The sequence below is a fragment of the Populus alba genome, chromosome 16 (genome assembly GCF_005239225.2).
Source record: "Populus alba chromosome 16, ASM523922v2, whole genome shotgun sequence".
In the NCBI taxonomy this organism is placed as follows: Eukaryota; Viridiplantae; Streptophyta; class Magnoliopsida; order Malpighiales; family Salicaceae; genus Populus; species Populus alba.
Window position 1 is genome coordinate 7,005,509 of NC_133299.1, and position 21,962 is coordinate 7,027,470.

At 32.3% G+C, this 21,962-nt stretch overlaps 2 protein-coding genes and 1 long non-coding RNA gene across 3 annotated transcripts; 2 read left to right on the plus strand and 1 right to left on the minus strand.

Annotated features, from left to right (window-relative positions):
- Positions 1 to 9,650: 9,650 nt before the first annotated feature.
- LOC118038449 (IAA-amino acid hydrolase ILR1-like 3) lies at positions 9,651 to 15,466 on the plus strand. Its single transcript, XM_035044803.2, has 5 exons — positions 9,651 to 10,181; positions 13,847 to 13,972; positions 14,057 to 14,371; positions 14,552 to 14,680; positions 14,873 to 15,466. The coding sequence occupies exons 1-5, from the start codon at positions 9,696 to 9,698 to the stop codon at positions 15,248 to 15,250; spliced, it is 1,434 nt and encodes a 477-aa protein (XP_034900694.1). The 5' UTR covers positions 9,651 to 9,695; the 3' UTR covers positions 15,251 to 15,466.
- A 1,914-nt stretch (positions 15,467 to 17,380) lies between these two features.
- LOC140954713 (uncharacterized) lies at positions 17,381 to 19,565 on the minus strand. Its single transcript, XR_012168226.1, has 3 exons — positions 19,440 to 19,565; positions 18,577 to 18,869; positions 17,381 to 17,946 (listed from the first exon to the last, which is right to left on the minus strand). It is a non-coding gene; the product is annotated as an uncharacterized lncRNA (long non-coding RNA).
- Positions 18,996 to 21,828, plus strand: LOC118038453 (bifunctional nitrilase/nitrile hydratase NIT4B). Its single transcript, XM_035044805.2, has 5 exons — positions 18,996 to 19,940; positions 20,099 to 20,269; positions 20,615 to 20,908; positions 21,077 to 21,346; positions 21,540 to 21,828. The coding sequence occupies exons 1-5, from the start codon at positions 19,490 to 19,492 to the stop codon at positions 21,689 to 21,691; spliced, it is 1,338 nt and encodes a 445-aa protein (XP_034900696.1). The 5' UTR covers positions 18,996 to 19,489; the 3' UTR covers positions 21,692 to 21,828.
- The last annotated feature ends 134 nt before the right edge of the window (positions 21,829 to 21,962 follow it).

Sequence of the window (21,962 nt, forward strand, 5' to 3'; positions counted from 1 at the left end):
GTGTTCGTGGTGGTGTATAGGTTGGGTTTGTTGATTATCTCACCGGAGAAGGCAGCTGTGGAAGGGGTGGAGTGAGTTGCAGAAGGTTGACCGGGAAATAAGAAAAATGGAAACAGGGGGGAGGCTGGTTTTTTGCGATATTTGGACCCGAATTTCTCCTCCCTCAGACCATCAATGGAGCCTATATTTATAGGTTGTGAAAGAGGGTAATCTCTTCTTCACCGGGGTAAAATTTGAGCTCTTGATTACCTTATGAAGGATCCCAACCGTTGGTTCAAAGCAGCCTCCCTGAGTTGTCAAATCTGCAGGTAAAGGCTGCCTGAGTTGACCTTTTCATGCCGTCGGCGGCGTCGCCGTGCTATCAATCATCCTGACCTGTTCACATGGTGTTGTAGAGGAACTGCAGGGGATCCGTTTCGTGCAAGTTTGGTTAAATTCGGTGGACGTTTAGTGCATTAAATGCACCTCAAAAGAAGGCGGCCGGGCAGTTTCTTTCGGGTAAAAGAAGAAGACAATGAACAGTACCTAGACGACGCGTCGTCTGGTCCTCCTTTTTTTTTTAATGTAAAACGACGTTGTTTTGGACTAAATTAAAAATGTTTACTGAATTTCAATTTAGTCCTCTTTCTTTTAATTTCGTTCAATTGAACCCCTAATTGACCCTAAACTTTTTATTGAATGCAATTAAGCTCCTGTTGAACTTCAATTGAAACCCCGAAGTTACGCGCCTTTTACAATATGGTCCTTGGTCTTGGAATTTGTCAATTTAACCCCTAATTGACCATCAAACTTTCAATTTCTTCAATTTGGCCTCCGATTTTTGTCAATTAAGCCCCTATAGTTTGCCGCTTGTTGCAGATTGGTCCCTGACCTCGGATTTCTTCAATTTAACCCCTAATTGACCCCAAAACTTCAATTTTCTTGCAATGTAGCCTCCAATTTCAATCAATTAACTTGGTGAAAATTAAATTTGGTCTTTTAAAATTCCAATCTTCTTAATTAAACCCAAATTAAGCTCCCAAACTTAATTGTTCACCAATTAAGCCCTAAATAAAATCAATTTGACCCATTTAAAGTATAATTAAGTCCTTACACTTAATTAAATCCTTTAATTGAACCCAAATTAATTCTCAAACATAATTAAAATTCAATTTGGCCCATGATTAAATCAAATTGACCTATTAAAAAAAATTAATTATGTTCTTGGACTTACTGTTTATGCAAATTCGTCCAATAATCATTTAATTTGACCTTGAATTTGCATTGTTTCCTTCATTTTTGGGCATAAAGGGGTACAAAAATTTCCCGACCTACTTTCTCCATGTTGCTAGCCTTTATTTTATTTATTTTATTTTTATTTTGAAAAATAAATTGATTTTGGGGGAATAACCCAGAATTGGGTTATGACACCTGATATGAAAAAATCACTTCTTTTTGTAAAATAATTTAAAATCTCATTTTACACCCCAAAAAACCTCGAAAGAGTATAATCTTGATAATCTCTCTTTTAAATCCATAAAATTGCACTTTTATTCCCACCAAATCTTTTTTTTTTTTTAAAAGAACTCTTGCCTCACATAATGCCTAAATTAAAGTCAAATATTTTGATGACACAAATGATGATAAATAATACATATATACATCCGGGTCATAATCCTACCACTACTTCTTCACTTCTTCTTAAAGGTTAATCTTATGTTTTTCCTAGTTAATGATAATTTTCTTAGTAAGGAAAATATGTATGAACATGAGAAGATTTGGATTTAAGATGAAAAAAGTCAACTTTGACATATAAGATTTATTGTCCCTATTTTGAGCATTAAAAATCTTTCTTGAATAATAATACAAACTAGGATTACCCTTCACATTAGGGGGAATTTTGGAAGTTTTTAGATGATCTATGAAAATTCTTCAAATGAAAAAAAAAATAATAATAAAGTGAAAGGGACATAATTGAGAATAAATAAAAAAAGAACAAAAATAAAACTCTCTAAAATATCCCTTATAATTATGCAAATCTAAACTCAAAGACAATTTTTATGACAAAGCATGCAATAAAACTTGGAGAATTGAGATCGTGGTGAGATCAATGACAAAATCAAGATGACAAACCTAAAAGTTCTCCATATGTGAATATTTGATCTTATATTTTTTGGCTCTTAAATATTTTTTAAGCCTTATATGTATATTAGATGGGTGCAGTTCACAGTGAAAAAGCTTATGCCTTTAGTTTATTTATTTTTTCTATAGTTTCTTAATATTAAATTTTTTTATGTTTAATTATCAGGCTTTCATGACACGGATCCCAGGTTTGATGATTTAACTCAGTTGATTCATATTTTTTTTTTCTTCTTTAGTTTTTTTCTTCCTGTAGGTTTTTTTCTCTTTGCTTTTTCCTTTTTAATTAATCTTTTTTTTAAAATTTAGTTCATTAATATTAAATCTTTTTTTCTATTTAGTTATCACACTTTTATGACATGAATCACAGGTTTGACGGATTAACCTGATTTGGTGAGTTAACCTAATTGATTTAGATTTTTTTTTTCTTATTAGTTTTTTCCTTCTGGTTTCATCTTTTAATATTATATGCAGTCCACAGTGAAAAGGCTAATGCATTTAGTTTTTTTTCTTTTTCTTTTTATGCCTTTCACTATGGACTGCATAGTGCAGTCAATGGTGAAAAGGCTGATGCCTTCCTTTTTTTCTTTTTAATAAAATTTTTTTATTTAGTTTGTTCATATTAAATGTTTTTCTATTTAGTTATCAAACTTTCATAACACGAATCTTAGGTTTGATGGGTTAACCCAGTTAATTTAGATTTTTTTTTTTTTTTCTTCATTAATTTTTTTTCTTCTTATAAGTTTTTTTCTATCATTTTTTCTTTTGAATTAATATTTTATTTATTTAATTTAGTTCATTAATATGAATTTTTTTATATTTAGTTCTTGGTTGATGCCTTTTTTCTATTTAGTTATCTTAGGTTTCACTAATTAGAGAAATTTTTTTTTTTTTGCTTTTTTGCTGTTTTTATGCCTTTGACTGTAAATTGCACAGCGCAATCCACAATGAAAAGGCCGATGCCTTTTTTTTGTCATGGTTTTTTTCCTTTTTAATTAATTTTTTTCGTTTAATTTAGTTTGTTAATGTTCAATTTTTTTCTATTTAGTTATCAAACTTTCATGACACGGATTTCGAGTTTGACGGGTTAACCTAGTTTGATGGGTTAGCCCAATTAATTCTAGGTAACCCATCATTTTTTTTTTCTATTTAGTTATCAAAATTTCACGACACGAATCTAAGGTTTGACGAGTTAACCTGCTTTGAAGGGTTAACCCAATTAATTCATATTTGTTTTTTCTTTTTTCTTCATTAGTTTTCTACTTTCTATTGGTTTTTTTTTCTTTATTTTTTTGTTTTTAATTAATCTATTTAATTATCACACTTTGATGACACGACCTTGCAGTCAGACCTACATCCAAGGCTATTGGGTCTGGTATCGCAGCCAAACCCACTTAAACTTGGGTCATGCAAGTTTAATGTTATTATTAATATTACAAATATTACTCTTAGGTCAGACGTTGCAGCCAAACCCAAAATTCTTAGGTATAGCTTTGTAGAAAGACCTAACACTTTTTAATTTTAACTTTTTTGATATTTTTTATAAAAACAAATTGACCCGCAGCATCACGCGGGTCATGTAACTAGTTTTAGGGTCATGTAACTAATTTTAAGCCAAATCTCGTAGCAAGGTCCGTGGAGCTAGACGCCAAAATGCACGCACATGCACAATCATTGGGTAGGTAGTGGTTCAGTTGCCATACCTAAAATTGAGAGTATAAATTTCCTAACCAGAGAATATGAAGAAGTTTACAATAAAAAGGTTTAGCTTAAAAAAAAAAAAAAACAATTTTCAATTTTATTCTTCATTTCCCTCCTCCTCCTCTCTTTTGTTTATGGTATCCAATTTAAAGAAAAAGAAAAAAAATAAAAAAAAATAATTTTTTTCAAAAGTGCATTTGAAACGCAAAAAAAAAAAAAAAAAAACTGAGTTCTACGAAACTTGGTTAAAAAAGCATGTAAAAACTACTTAATAAAAACTGTATTTCAAATTTAATATTATAGTAAGCCCTACAGTACAAAACACAATGTGGTTTGTTACCAAACACCTCACTACGTATGTTTCACCACAAATATAAAAGCTGATAAAAAACAAACACCGTCTAAGTATATAATTACTTGTTTGTAAAATAGTTTAAATCAAAAGCATCTACGATTGTTGGGCAAGTTTTATAGTCATCAGCCCAAATTATTTAATGGAAATTAATTAATAATTAAGCTAATGATAGTAAGGACAGATCGTTTGAGTTTGGGATCAATGTTTTTTTTAGCTTGAGAATCTTTCTTTAAAATATAAACATCTAATTAAAATATTGTCATGGGTTTAATCTAAACATCTAATTATTTTGTATTTTAATTTTGATCCTCATTCTTATAATTGATATTTTTTGTAATCCTTTTATATAATAGAAAATCTATTTTTTCAATTTCATCCTTCAATATTTGATTGATAGGGAATTGAACTTTATGTTTTTTTTCTAGATTGGGTGTTTGAGTCTAATGATTCAAGTAACAAGTTTGAAAAGTTAACACAAGCTTCTTTCTTTTAAGAAAAAATGGCTTTATAATTCTTTTTGTTTTTTTATCGGGTTATTCTAATTTCATGATCTAGGTCGCAAGTTTTAGGGGATTTCTCAGCTTAGCTTGACCCAGATTACTATGGTTATAGGTTTGTCATGACTGGTTTTTTTTTTTTTTTTTTTTATCTCATGTTTTACCATAATTCGACATTTAAACATCATTTTTTGGAAGAAAAAAAATAGCATGGCCCCAAAGTGAAGCGCGAACACCGAGGCTATTGTTAAACTAAATAATGAGGATTGTTTTATAATTTTATTATAACAAATAAAATATGCTTGAAATTGATGATTTAAAAAATGAAATGTCAAATACAAATTGATAAAGTCATGAAAACCTCAAACTATATTGAGCTTACTAAGGGTTATGATCTTGGGCTACTGGAATGACTTGGCTTGTCTACAAAACAAATTTTCTATCAAAATAGGAGATCCTTTTATGCTTAAGTTAGTACGAGCAAAACAATATATAAGAGAGTAAATAAAACTTGTTGTGTTGTCGAATGGTTACTGGTGATTCTTAGAATTGTTGTATGGTTACTTGTGGTTGTTGGTTGTATGATTTTTTATTGTTGCTAGAATTGTTGTATAGTTGTATGAGAGAAATAATGTAAAAGAGAGTAAAGAAAACTTGTTGGATTGTTGAATATATGTTTATGGATCCTAAAATTATTGTATGGTTGCTTGTGGTTCCTAGAATTGTTGTATACTTGGTTGTAGTTGCTAGAATTATTGTATAATTGCTTGTTGTTGTAGGAATTATATGAAAATATAGGTTAGCCTAACTTGTCTTGGCTTGACTTGAATGTTTGTATTTACAAACCTTTGTCACAATTACCTTTTGGAACGTTATGTTATGAGTACCTTGTGATGCATAAAGTTGCAATTTACATGAATAGATAAATGCTGAAGAGCCTTATGGTGAGTGGAGAATATCATTGGCAAAGAGATTGGTGCTTGTCTTGTGGAGGCTGGTACTACATCATCTTGTGGTTAATAGTGTCATAGGTACTTTACTTGTTGTGATATTGGTGGAAAAATTTATGATAATTGTTGATTGATGGTTATTAACGAGAAAAAGTGATCTTTTCTTTGCATAAAAAAATGTTAGTCTCCTTGGTGGTGTAACATTGACATCTCGAGAATAAAGATATATTAAGTTATGAGAATATATTATGATGTGTGCCAGTAGCTAGAAATTTTTTATGGTATCAGGTTGAGGTTTAAATAAATTTTTCACGTTCAAAAAAGAAAAAAGGCAAAACAACCCATTTTAAAGGTGGCAAACCATTCAAGCATGGCTCAAATGGTGTCATGAGGATGACACGTCATTCAATCTTAGCTCGAATAACATAGAGGTTTTTTTTGCTCCATAATTTCCCTTAGGCATTTTAAATAGTTTTGTTTGGAAGACTTGACTAGCAAAAGTGGAGGGAAAGAAAATAATTATTGTATAAATACTATCTTTTATAGCTTTTATTAACATGCTTGTATGAGAGTTTCTCTCTCAAATAAGTGTTTTCCGACAAGAGGATGCTTTATAATTATATAAAAAAAAAACAGTATTAAAGCATTGTGTAAGGAAATATTGTATAGAGACATTGAGATTTTAACAGCCATCTTATATAGAGATTTTGGTGGAGACATTAGAGATTTCTTCATGAGGATTTTATATGTGAGACATGAAGAAATATTGTTGCTTTTATTCAAAAGTTCAAAAGATAATGGAAATATAATTTCTAAAAATTATTCAATCTTGAGTAGTGCATCATAAGGATTTTTCCCTATTTATTTAGGTTGTATCCCCTTCTTCATAAATTATTAGAGATATACTTGGAGATCAATCTTTCCATCTCCTTTTCAATGCATGAGATTTCTTTGTGTCCTGATCATGACAAAACTTGTTATGGTTTCTTATGTTCATGCCACTTTTTATGGGAGGTGAGTATCACACAAAATTCTTTATTTGAATGACAACCAACACTTTAGCACATGTAGTGGTAAGAGGTATGGTCAGGTGTTCAAGAAATATTAAACAATCATAAATGGATCCATTAATAATCCTTTTATATGCCTTGGTAGAAGACTGGTGATGCTATGAAGATTCTACTATTTGAAAATAAAGATGTTTATATCTAGTGACACTTGCTTCTTCTAATTAAATATAGTTCTTTATTATATGTTTCACATTGAGGAGAGTCATGTTAAGACTAATTGTAAAATCCAGTGATTAGGGCTTTTGCAAAAATGAATTTGAGTAGATCTTCCATGTTTAGCATTTTATAGTTAAATATTTGAAAGTATGCTCTGGTGTTTTTATATTCTTATTAGGTAGTGGTAAAAAACTTAGTAGTGCTTTTTTAGCTAGAATACTAATGCTAAAAATAAGAGGGGGGGCTTAAAAAAAGATCATTGAAGGCCAAAAATAGAGCTAGACTCAAGGTTATAATACCACACCTTAGCAGATCTACAAAATGTTATTAGGAAAATCTTACACATGATATCACTCTTTTATGTTACAAGCTCTAGAATGCTTTTGGTATTTTTGTGTACTTTTTAGGATTTATAAGGTCATCATAATTATGCAAATGGTGGTGATGTCCATTTATGGTAACTTATGTAGTTGTTAGTCTTGTCTCATGTCTGGGTTTTTTTATAGGGGGAGCATACAAACGAGATTTAAAAAACGATTTAAGGAATTAGAACTGCTTCTTTATCAAGTTGGAATGTCGTGTCTAGTTTGTATGTTGTTTATATTGTTCTTTTATAAAATTAAAGTTGTCTCTATCCACGTAATGCATGTACTAGAGACGAAGTTGTGTGTTGTATTTGAGGGCTAAGTTGTTCTTGTATGATAAGAACAACATTATTGAGCATTTGTAATTGATAAGAGAGTTAATAAATATATATATGGGGGCTTGAGTTTCTGCAATGAGAAGATTAATTATTAACTATAAAAGAACTTTTTGCCGAGGAATAAAAAGAAATGAACTAGTTTTTGTTTAGATTATTGCAATAGCATGCCTAATGAAATCTTGAAAACTTCATATTGGAATGGGCTTACAGGATGTGCTCTTGGATTGCTGAAGTAACTGAGTTTGTCATTGGTCTAGTGGATAGGCGGGGTTACTATACCGAGTTTTCTTACAAAACAAGTTTATTGTCAGAATAAGGGACCCTCCGATGCTTAGGTTAGTAAAATGTAAGAGTGGAACAATGTATAAGAGAGTAAAGAAAACTTGTTGTATTGTTGAAAGGTTGTTTGTGATTCCTATAATTATTATAAGGGTGCTTGTAGCTCGTGAAATCATTGTATAGTTGTTTATGATTTCTGGAATTGTTGTATGGTTGCTTGTTATTGTTGGAATTGAGTGAAATTATATGGCTTAGCCTAGCTTATCTTTTTTTTTAACTTTAATTTTTTTTTATTTATAGACCTAGGTCACACTTACATCGCATAGCATAATATTATAGGTACCTCGTGGTGCACAAAGTTGCTACTTACGATGAGTGGATAGCCTTGTGGTGAGTGGAAAATATCATTGGTGAAAAGATTTGTGTTCATCTTATAAAATATGGTCTTGCATTGTGAGTAGTGTTACAAGTAATACCTTGCTTGTTGTGATATTAGTAAAAAAATTGGTGAATGGTGGTTATTAATCAGAAAAGTAGTGCATTTTTTGCATATAAGAATTTGATGTGTCCTTTACTGTTACAACACTAATATCTCGAGAACAAAAATATATTAAGGTGTGAGATTGTATTGTAGTAAATGTAAGTGGTTAGGAATTTTATTTTTTTTGGTATTTAACACAGATTGAAAAAAAAAAAAGAAAAAAAAGGCAAAAAAACTTGTTACTAAAGTTGGCAGGTCATTTAGGCTAGGCCCAAAAGGCATGGTGAGGAGGATGCATTGTTCGGGCATAACCCAAACAGTGTGGAGGTATTTTTTTTTTTTTTTTTTTTTATCATCACCAATCACTTAAAAAAATCACAGTTTTTAAACAAACCATGATAAAGTAAAAAAAAGTGTATTTATTGAAATGATATATTTTAAGGAACACATTCCGTTTAGACAAACCAATCCAACATATAAAAATAATTTCATTAAATTATATTATCATGTATTTATTTTTGTCTAATTAATCATAATTTAAGAAATGTGAAATTAAAAATAAAACAAGAATCTAAAATAATAGATTCTATCCGAACCCAACATGATAATTAGATTAAATTTTCCCTTAGTTTTTTATTTTCAAATTGGTTCTCTCATATTTATTTAGGTTTTATTGGTGATTCTTCATGTGTTTGTATACTATTATTAAAAAAATTAAAATTATGATGAAATTATAAGAAATTTATTCAATTCCTTGGCCCTATTAAAGTAGAATGTTGGATCTAAAATATTGGTCCATTAATAAATCTTTAAATTTCAATCAAAGCAATATATTCAATTTCTTGGTCCTATTAAAGTAGAATGTTGAATCTAAAATAATGGCATAGTAATAAATCTTTAAATTTCAATCAGGCCAATATCAGAAGTAATATTAAAAGTAGCTAATTAAATTTAGTGCCCAAATATTCCATAAATTTAATCATAATTATCATACCTAATTTGAATTGATAAATCTGATAATATATTAACTCAGAATCTAGTTTAGGAAGTCAATTTAATTTCAATCAGGGCAATATCAACTTGATTTTATATCGATTTGAAACATTGTCAAGGCCAAACTTGTTTTTTAATCATGAAAAGTTAATTCAATTAAACTTGGATAATCTAAGTAAGATCTGATCAGTATTTTTTTATTTAAAATAATAATATATTTTTTAAAAATTTATCCATTATAATTTTATTTAAAAAAGTAATAAACATTGTTTAATCCACAGACCCACGAGTTACCCGGCCTTACAACAAACAATGACATGAACAGAGTTATGAGCCGACTGGATCTTATAATTAGGAGTCCATCACTATCGTACGCCTAGCCACTCCACCTAATGACACCATTCGTCCATCGCCGTCAAGTTCAACAACATTGCAATTGCAGACCTCCTTGCCTAGTGAAGATAGAAACGAATTCGGAAACGACCGAACAGTCTCAAGATTCACATGAATCGAAGATAGGTGTCTCTAATCTAATGGCATGGCTTTGTTTGTTTATGGTACTATCAACATGTCAGACAACATGGGCTTTAGACACTCGTTCTGAATCGAAGCTGAGTCACCTCACTCGAGAGCTGCTTGAATCAGCAAGAGAACCAGAGTTCTTTGAGTGGTTAAAACGGATTAGAAGGAGAATCCACGAGGACCCAGAGCTGGCTTTTGAGGAACACAACACGAGTCAACTCATAAGATCGGAACTTGACTCGCTTGGGATCGAATACAAGTGGCCTTTTGCAAAGACTGGGGTGGTGGGATCGATTGGGTCAGGGTTGCAGCCGTGGTTCGGGCTTAGAGCAGACATGGATGCCCTCCCAATTCAGGTTTGTCTTGTTCGACTCTTTTCTTTCCTTTTCCAAAAACACTGTCAACTATACAGATGTCACGCGTTCAAACGCCACAGGATTTTCAGTTTAGTCCATAAATTTAAAACTAAGCAATTTCACCCTTAAAATAGCAAAAGGCACTTATGTCGAGTTTTTCAATCTTCCCTGGTTCAAGAAACCATGTTGCAGTCCTAGTTATGCTTAGCTGCTGCAGGAAGGCACCAGTTGGTCATTGTGGTTTAGTTAAACCACAAAAACGGGAAATGCTATTCACTCTCTGGAAAATGTTAATCACACAAGAGTCTTAATTTTGTAAAGGGGAGCACAATCTAATTAACAATATATAATTTTTTTAATCTAGTGCACATGAATTGAAAAAAGAGAGGATATGATTTAGTTTTATTGAAAGAAATTATTATAAAAAACATATGATCTTTATAAGGTAAGAGATTTAGAGCAATATTAAATTGAATCAAAACTATGAAATTAATTTTATCTTTATAATACATTCACTACTTTAATTTTGTTGATCTTCATACCTATCAAATATAAACATACAAAGTATATAAAAAACATTAGCTAAAATGAAGCATTATTTATATTTGATAAATTTTGAAATAAAGTAAACAATAATAAAGATTCTTATATTTTTATTTTAATTATGCTCATCATTCTTTCATGAAATAGAAATCATCAATTACCATATCAGTTGCAAATCTTTCAATAATTTTTTTATATATATAAACAATCAGAAAATTTGCAAGAAAATCAGTCTTTATTTCATTTTAAAGTCTTATTTTAACAATTTTCATTGTTGAAAAAACGCGTTCAATTGTTTTTGTTGAAATAAGAAATGTCAAAATAAGCCAAATCAACATGTTAATAAGTGGATAAATTGTTGATTTTTAAGTTTCAACAAATCCTTGGCATAAATCACGAATCAACGACATGTTCTTTAACTTTAGATGATTGGGTGCGTCCAGCTCATAATGTTGCAGTTGAAATCTCAAATGAATTTTTTCTTGGTTAGAAAAATCTTCAGGATAGAACACGTCAACAAGCAAGCATATATATTCATCACTGGATAATTTATATGTATTTTTAGGATCCAAAGTTGTGCTCAACATAAAAAGCTTGGCCCCATGTTCATTGAATCTATAATTTAGTTGTTGTTGATCAATGATAGCTATAAATATATTAACTCGATAGTAATGCTCAATTGTTACTGAATTTTTTTATGGCGAGATCATCCCACATTAGAAAAACAAGCATCCATATTAAGAATTTCAATGTCTTGATTCTTACAAAATGATGCCACTTCTTCTAACAAAAATCCTCAATTGTCATCTCTTAACTTTTGAATCAAAGTTTTTGTGGTAGTCACCAAATACATAACATTTAAAATGTCTTGAGAATTTTATTGCAAGGCTTTGTAAAACACATTAATAATTATCATAACATTCTTCATTATATGTAAAATGAATGCAAAATCAAATGACATTACCAACTTAAATGCAAAAGTTGTATCACCAGATTGAGAATAAGTAGATCTATATGAAGTAATGTTCAAACTACAAATTGATTTGAAGTGTGAACTCCATCTAATATCTCAAAGTCGTTGCAAATAACCTACTTGATTATCTCTTTTACTTATTTCAATCTCACCAATATCAACTAAATGTTCAATTATAGCTTCTTAAAAAGCTTGTAATCTATCATTACACTGGAAGCACTAACATTGCTGATAATAAAAATAAAATTCTGAAAGAAAGTGTGACCATTAGATACTTCTTTTGTTGCAACAATAAGAGCCAATTGTAATTGACGAGCTAAGCAATGTAAATAATATGCATAAAGGCAATCATTAATGAAAAAAGCTTGTAAACCATTCCACTTTCCTTATATATTACTAGAACCATCATACCTTTGACCTTTAATATTTTGAACATCAAGATTATAATGAGATAAAATAAAGAAAATATCTTCTTTAAAAGTTGAAGCAATTGTATTTTTGGCATGAATTATATCAAAAACTCATTCTCGTATAAATCTACTTATATTAACAAACCTAACAACAAGAGCTATTTGTTCTCGTTTAGATTTATCTTGAGCATCATCAACAATTAAAAAAACTTTGTATCATCAATCTCATGACAATGATGTTTTTTTACCAATCATTAGATATTTAGACATTAGAGGTTGATATGACTTCAAATTAATGTATTTTCTTTGAATTTTATGTTGTTAATTAATTGAGCATTCCTAAATTTAAGGATGATTTCTTGGATTTTGAAGTAAATGAGCAATGCCAATTTTAGTAGGAGGCAACTCATTAATCAATGCAGGTTCTTCGCAAACTAAAGTATGTTGGGGCTGCTTAACCATAACTTTAATATTACATACTAGAGTTTTTTCACTAGGTTGTGAGTTATTAGTATTTTTTATTTTTGCCTAAAGAAAAGAGAATAACTTTTTCTTATCTTATTCATTGTTCAACCTGCAATCAAAACATATGAATTCATACTATTTCTTATTTTAAAAAATGAATACAAATGAAAATGTACCGAAGGAATAACCAAAACTAAAAATAATTTGTTATATCTAAACCAACCAAACAAAACCCATAAAATTATTAGTGAAAAAAATTGTGATCTAGCACTCGGGGAAAAAAAAACCCCACACAACTAACATATATATAAAAAAATTAACATTTTAAAAAAAATGAAATTTTTTAGTTCCTCAACAGGAAAACTTACATTGAATACATAAATCAAAAAATAAAATATAAAAAGATCCAAACATAATCTAAACAAACTAATAAAATATATATAAAAAAATAGCAAAACTAGCAAATTCAGAAGAAAAATAAAAGCAGAACAAAGGAAAAACAAACACTAAATTATTGACAAACATCCAAAAAAAAAAAAAAAAAAATTTGGGTTACTAGTAACCTTATTTTGATTGAAGATAAATTAGTTTACGCAGCTCTGCCTTTCTTGTTTCTATTTTTTAACCCTTTGTGTTCGGCTCCGCAGAGCGAGAGGAGGCAAAGACAATTGAATTGGGAAAAGTCGTGTCTCTTTATTATTTCCACATACAACTACGCATAAAGTAAAGGAATGGTCCATTTGTGTCTGTTTATTCTATCTACGTGCAACTAAGCATAAAGTAAAAGAAATTAAAGTAAAGGAATGGACCATTATTGTCCCACACATTTAACTACTATGAAATAAAAAAATTTAAAATGTTTTACAGAGTCCCGGGTCGCTGCTTCCCCCCTAATTCTGCCTCTAATTCTGTTTATGGAAGAATATGGAAGGACAAAAGGACTTGAAAGAAACAAAATTGCATGTTTTCATGGTGGATGCTCCCCCACCACCCATATAAATGCAACCTCCATATAGTTATCATGTTAGATCCCATTTTATTTGAACGGTGGAGCAATATGCCGGAGCAATACACCGGCAGTATCTAATAATTTCTATGTTCTCATTGCATGATAAAAAATTGCTGTGCGGTTAACAATTTCTAGAGTGGGAATATCATTTCCCCACAAAAGTTTCCCTTAAAGGCCAGTAACTAACATTAATTGTTGGTTTGAGACCTTTCCAATCCTTAAGAGACAGTGTTAAGTAATCTATTTCAGCCTGATCATTTGGAAGGAAATGGTAGAGTGGGAGCATAAAAGCAAGAACAATGGCAAAATGCATGCATGTGGCCATGATGCTCATGTAACAATGCTACTTGGAGCTGCTAAGTTGCTTGAACGCATGAAGGATGAACTAAAGGTATATGCACAATCACAAACATTCAGGATTCTCATCCACTCTTTATTTTACTGAATTTTTATGCTTCTGGAATCTTTTCACAAGGGAACTGTTAAGCTTGTCTTCCAGCCTGGAGAAGAAAGTTATGGTGGTGCTTACCATATGATAAAAGAAGGTGCTCTTGACAACTTTCAAGGCATTTTTGGACTGCATGTTGCACCAGAAATCCCTGTTGGCACAGTTGATTCAAGACCCGGTCCAATGCTTGCTGCTTCGGGAAGGTTTATAGCTTCAATTAAAGGGAAAGGTGGACATGCTGCTCGTCCCCAGGATACAAGAGATCCCGTTGTAGCTGCTTCTTTTGCCATTCTTGCTCTGCAACAGATAGTTTCTCGAGAAACAGACCCTCTTGATGCCAGGGTAACTTTTTAATTTTTTTCCCCATTCTTAGGTGATTCCAAAATATGTGAATATTGATGTGCAATTGATCCGGGGAACAAGCAATATGGCCCTTGATGTTGTGATATGATCTACCGAAACTTTTTCAGTAAAGGATAGTTATACCTCATGTAAAGTTTTTTCATTTCCATCGCTGTATAGGTGGTCTCGGTCGGTTTCGTTGAGGCTGGCCAAGCTGGGAACGTAATCCCAGAGACGGTGAGATTCGGAGGCTCAATTCGGAGCATGACTACCGAAGGTCTAGTCTCCCTTCAGCAAAGGGTAATGCAGGTAACCATGTTTCAATGATTCAAGGAACAAATAATCTAATTAACAAAAAGACCTAGTAAATGCGCATCCACTCAAAGAGTGAAGACAATATTAGAAATTTTCTTTTAAGCAAGGGTTAAGACCTCTTAATTTCTTAGTAGCTACTTATTTAATTTGAGATGAACATTAATGAAAACATTACGTCGCTTACAGATTGTAGAGATGCAAGCAGCTGTTCACCAGTGTACTGCTTCTTTAGATTTCATGGAAGAAAAAATGAGGCCTTACCCATCCACTGTAAATGATGAAGCCATGTACAAACATGCCAAACAAGTGGGGGAAGCTTTGCTCGGAGAATCTAACGTGCTTCTTGCCCCAATGACCATGGGAGCAGAGGATTTCAGCTTTTATTCACAGAAGATGAAAGCTGCATTTTTCTTTATTGGAACAAAGAATGAAACAGTGAAAACAGTGAAGAGATTGCATTCCCCGTACTTTGTTATTGATGAGGAGGTCCTTTCTATTGGAGCAGCTTTCCATGCTGCAGTTGCCATTTCTTACTTGGACGGCCATGCTATTGACACACAGTAGGAACCTGTTTATGCTCACTTGTTATTTCTTTTATGAAGAACGTCGTTAAATAAAAACGGTAAGGAAACATCAATTTAGAGTCGTTTTGTCATTATGGAAAGTGTATATATTTTGATATCTCGAAAGTATTCGATACTGTGCAAGATAAGTGCATTTTCAAATTTTAATTGTAATGAAAATATGTGAACCGTGGATATTGATCCCTTAAACCCACAATTAAGACTAACACAATCTTGAAAAATCAAAAATCAAATTTGATACAAAGTATGACACATATATTATTTAAATTAAAATACCAATATTATTAGAATAAACTTTCACCTAATTACTAATAATTAGTGAATCATGAACTAAAAATATATAAAAAAGCTATGAAAATAGTTATTTTTCAATAAGTCAAAATGTTATTACAATATCACTTGCAAACAATACAGTTCTATTTTTTTCCGGTCATACAAAATGTTATTACAATATCACTTATGATAAAAAAAAAAATTAATAAAAAATTAATGATTCTAGGAGCTCAAATAAAAATATTAAAATTTAAGAACTATAAGTTCATAATAATCCAAAATTTAGAATAGTTTTGATCTTTTTGGTTTGGTTTTTTTCCTTATTCCTTTAACTTAATTGGTATATAAAATTAATGATACGAACCACATGGTCATGTAGTTATATAACCCACACGTAAGAAAGAAAAATCTAAAAAAATCCAAAGAATCAGATTTGATAGGAGTCTGAGATAGAGATTACTTGAATCAAAGCACCAACACTATTAGAATAAACATTTACCCAATAAATATCAATTTGTAAATGGAAAATATAAGGAAAACACCACAAAGTCCAGTATATATTCATAAATTAAATTTGTTCCTTATCCCAACAAAAGAAAAGTGTTGCATCACACAAAATACAAGTTTATTTAAGACATTATAGCTAAAAGCTCCATCTTCTTCTCCCACTCCAAATATGTTTTAGGATTGTTTTTCTATTAAAACAAAAGAATTTTCATCTTAGTATTACCCAAATTTCTATCTACCCCATCACGGTACCAAAAATTACCCAAATCATCTTATTGGTTGAACTGTCTATCTCTGATAGCTCCTCAATACCTATGGTTTCTAGGCTTCCTAAATTGATTTCCATGGCCTAAAAACACACTATCATAATTCTCATCACTCATCCCATCAAAATCATCGTCATCATCAGGACTAGCACACCTTTCACTCCTAATAATATTTCTACTCTAACCAGCCTTGTTTCTCAAACAATCAATTTTAGCATCAAATCTCTTCCCTCTCTCCATCATATACTCAAAAATTCAATATTACTATGTTCAACCTTTTCCATTTTTTATTGGTGTTATCCTACATCTTCAACTCTACAAGATACTTTAGTGATAAAGAAATCATTATTTCCTCACTCAGTCCCTTACATTCTTACACTCATCTTGTGTTTCACTTAATTGGGTTTTTTCACTCTAAAATTCAACACAATCAAATAGAACAATATGGTAGTGCAATCCAAATATGTATAGTAACTCAAGAAGTAAGAAATATATGAAAAAAAGCAAATACAAAACTATAATTACAATTTCAGAAATATCAATCGAATTCGTATGAGATATTGATGTTTTTTAGGACACGAAAAAGAAATCAAAAGAAAATATTATGAAAATGACCTGATTGACACCCAAGTATCTCAAGTAACACTTTAGTATGCTACTCAAATCGATTACAATAGTAGCAAAGCAAGTTTTAATAGTTGACACAAACTAGATGGTGTTCAAATGACCTCAAAATTGATATATAATGTGATTAGAGTCCAAATAACTAGAATATCAATTGTCAAGTAATTCTGATGTGGTTCAATTTCATCTTGTTTTATTTTTTTATAGCATAATCTATAACATCTTTGTTTGAACGACTTTTTTTTTTATATATATTTTATGTTACTGATGTATGCAATGACAATAATGAAACAAAATAATTTTTTTTTTTATAAAAATAGTTGTAGCCACAATTATGAAGGAATAGATGGAAATTGGAAATATTGAGTTTCAACATGCGGAAAATAGGAAAAACAAAAAATATACAAAAAAATAATATAATAAATGGAGTCAAGCTGATGTGAATTTCATAATCACGTGGTTATATAACTAAATAAAATTCACAACATGGGATTGTAAAAGAAGAAGAAGAAAAAAAAAATCTAAGTACATGCTTGGACAATTAATATTTTTTATTTTGCAGCTCCTTCCAATTATTTTGTTGGGAGGCAATCACCTAATTAAATTTGGATGTTATTGAGATTGATCAGTGGTTCCATCTTATAAATATTACCCAATTAAAATAAAGAGATGAACTTGACAATTCCTCAAGAACAACCAACAATTATTGTCTAGATGTCAATATACTTGAAAACGTTTATGGGTGGATGTTGATGGAATAAAGCAACGTGACTTACAAAATTTGAAATAAATTGCCAAAACTAACTATAAGCAAAGGCAATGAAGAGAAACATACCTTACGGAAGAACATACAAGAGACCAAAAAAAAAATTATTATTATTATTATTTTGAAGTCAAGGAGACTAGAGAACAGACCTGCTTGGCTTTGCAACTCCAAGAAATCCTCCTTGCAATGAGAGGAAATATTAAACACACGTCGTGTCACCAACGAAACAGATCATGTAACCTTTATCAAGAAATTAACCCAAAAAAAGAAGCGAAATTTAAGAATTTGCACCTAACAGTTAAAAAATATCAGCACATGCATGAGAGGTTAGATGATCAAGCTTAGAACCCAATTCCATAGAGAGAGAAAAATACAAATAACATACACAGAACGTAAACAAATGCTAGAAAATAAAGAGACAAGATGCCCTGCAAAAACCCAAAAGAAGAGTTGCAGAACCTATCACAACAAAATCCAATGAAAAAAACGTAGAAGGAAAGCACAAAGAAGATATAAGGAGAAGAAGAGCATGGTCTGCTGGAGCTGGGAACAACAAAATCCAACGAAAAATGACAGGAGAAAAGAATCCAAATCAAGCAGTCATCCATAATCAAACAATAGGAAATATACATGGCGAACACAGGGGAAAAAAGGAAATAAGATGAAAACATGTGTTCCAAAGGGAGGAGTACGTATAATTTAAGAGAAGGAAGCCTGCCAGATAAACTCCATCGATTTTGTCAATAATTATGGATGAGTGGTGAGAAAGGACGCCCAATTTCCAATAGAAACACAAATATCAAAGATGATGTATTTGTAAAAGTAGAAAGAGAAAACCTAAAGCAACCACAACAGTAGTAATGGACTCACTCGGTTTGAACCAATGAAGGCTTCGATTTGTGTGTCAAAACCCTGTAGATAGAACAGCAGAAACACAGTTAAGAACAAAATTTCAAATGCTCCAGCAAAGCAAAGAAAGAAAGGAAGAAAAAACAAATCAATATGCTCCATCAAAGCAACCAATCAAGCCAAAGGTACCAAAGCAACATCTCAAAAGGAAGCACAAACACAGAGACATTGCCCAGCAGAGTTCCTTCCATCAATCACTCCCGCAAACAACGTGCGATGAACATTCATGTCCTTTTGTAAGAACAACTTGAAACCTAAGAAGGAATCAAAGTCTCAGCACACAGGAGTACCAAGCATGAAACCCGACAAATATCTTCAAAAAAAATATATATATATATATCTCAAAATCTTCGTAAAATACGCCTTACATAAAGAGAAAAAGACAGTCTAAACCAATCAAAACCCCTAATCAGACCAGCTTTCAAAACCCGAAAAAAAGAAACTGAAGTCTGAGCATGCAACAAGCTTAGAATTGAGAAAACATCTTTAAGAAGGAAAAAAAAAAAAAAAAAAAAAAACCTTCTCTCCAAATCTTCGTGAAGCACCTAACATGCAAAGAGACTAAAAAGGTAGATCAAACAGACCAAACCCCTTAACCAACCCAATAATCTGCTTCCAGACGTGCACAATAGTGCAACACAATGCCCAATCTCTCTTAAAAAAAAAGGATAAAACATAATGCACCTTGTTATCCAACTCCAAAGACACCAAACGAGGGACCTAGAGTCCAACACCCTTCCCCCACAATATAAAAATGGAAAAGAGGAATAATTTTCCAACAGACAGCATTTGTATCTGCGTCATACGACATAGTTCATACTCACTCAAGAGGAATAGTCAAAAGTACTGCTGAAGTAAAACTTGCCGGTCTTTCATGGAGGAAGAATTCGCAAAAAATGCAGAGGCTAAGCAAGTAAAGAAGCGAGGACCCCGTCCTCTCATCGTAGCACAGTCACAGGCTAAAAACGTTCGTATCCGTATGCCCGCCATCTGTAGCCCAGCCATTTACCGCATCAAAGATGAACTGGGTCTCGGCTCCTGCGATGAAGCCATTCATTGGCTCGTCCGCCATGTCCGACCCGATCTTATTCCCATCCCCGAGACACCCACTAAAAATAAATCGTCCAAGACTGGCCCCATTCCCAAAACGGGCTCCGTTGATCATGACTCGGTTCCAAAACCCGCTTGCTCGGCGAGCCCAGATGGTGATATGCCTGCTTATGATTTTCTCCCAACCGCAGGTGGTGTTCCGGCAGCGAGGTCTCCGGTGAAGGCAACGGTGGTTCAGGCTTCGACAATGTTTTTTGACACTCCGGCAACATTGGGTACCTGGAGCTGTCGTTTTTTGAGTTTCACAATTTTGTGTCTTTTATGTTGAACTATGCTTGCGCATTGTCTTTCTTTTTATTTTGTAATTTGATAAAGAATGCTTTGTTTTTTGTTTGTAACTCTCTTTCCTTCTTTTTTTTTCTTGGATAAGCAGAAAAAGCAGAGAGATTGATTGCTGGTGCGGCTGCATATGGGTCACAATTACTTGTGTTTCCAGAGGCATTTGTAGGTGGTTATCCTACGTGTGTGAAGCTTGATGCTACAAATTCACCTGAAACAGATGGTGATTTGCAGAAGTACTATGCCTCAGCTATTGATGTGCCTGGTGAGAGCCCCTTTTGATCACAAAGCCCTTTACTTTCTGTAATTTCTACCAATCTCTGCCCTACTGCCAACCAACTACTTTTTCTAGAAGAACAAGAACTTAGTTATAGGACACAATGGTGTTTTCTTGTCATGCTCCAGAAATTGTTTAACATAGGTGGAAAAGGAAATAAAAAAATAGGTGGGTTGATTGTTGACCATGTCATTGGGATTTGATTTTTTTTTGTTTTAGTGTTGAATTGATGCAGCTGCCGAAGCTGAAAACAAGCTGACCTAATAAATAGTCAAGCTTCTAGGTTTTGAGCTTATAAATTTCTTCATTTTTTTTGGACATGCGGATTTGCAGGTCCTGAAGTTGACAGACTTGCAAAATGTGCTGGTAAATATAAAGTCCACTTAGTAATGGGAGTGGTGGAGAGAGCTGGATGTTATCTCTATAGTACAATGCTGTTCTTTGATTCCCTGGGAAAGTGTCTTGGACAGCACCGCAAGCTAATACAAACGCTATCAGAAAGTGCACTGTGGCGTTCTGGAGAGAAATCAACACTGCCAACATACGAGACCTCAATTGGAAAAATTGGTGGTCTCATCTGTTGGGACAATAGATTGCCACTTCTGAGAACAGAGTTATATGATAAAGGTACTCCTCGTCTCCTTGTTACTTCAAAAGTTCTCCTGTTATTTAGTGTTGGAGCTTCCATTTCTTTCTGCGTTACAAAGTTGACAAATTGCTTTCTATACTTTGCCACTCAATCATTCTTTTATCTCTTCAATCTTTCATTAAACCTGTTTTGTACCAAAAATATAGGTGTGGAAATATATTGCGCACCTACATCTGATGCAGGAGAAATATGGAGAGCTTCAATGACCCACATTGCCCTGGAAGGTAGTTGCTTTGTTCTTTCTGCAAATCAATTTTGCAGGAGGAGAGATTATCCTTTCCCACCTGGAGATATAAATGGCGATGCATCCTTAGATGACATCACATGCGCTGGAGGTAGTGTTATCATTTCACCATCAGGGACCATCCTGGCCGGTCCTGATTACAAAGGAGAATGCCTTATCTCAGCTGATCTAGGTATTGATTCATTTCACTTGGTGTTTATCTAAATAATTGTTTAATTGGTCCCGAAATGTAAATGTTAGCACCTCTGTTCCTGTAACAGGTCTTAGACCTGATTTTATGTTGAATTGATTAGCCAAAGTATGATCTTCTCTTTCTTGCCATGTTTTACGGAACTCTAATCTTTATCTTCAATCCACCATTGCAGACCTTGGACATATCATTCTAGCAAAGACACAATATGGCGGAATTGAGAGTGGTGTCGATAAGAACCATGTCAGTGTGGCTGCAAACGGGTCAGAACCCAGTTTGTTTGCAGCAGAAATTAAAACTAAAGCTCTTGAAGAGCTTTCAGGGTGACGTAGCAGTGAAGAACATGTTAAAACTAAATAACTAGGTTCAGAGAAACTGAATGTGTTGTGTAATAGCCTTTCTGAGCAATTTTTATGCACAGGGTAGGTCCCAGGTTAAATTAGAATGTATCGTTTGACGACATACACTTGCCGCAGTGTGATGAAAAGTTGCTAATATTGATTTGAATGGTTTGATCAAAATGATTTCAAAATGTAAAAAAGTTGATTTTTTAAAAAATATATTATAAAAAACATGGTCAGCCATGTTTCCGAACAAA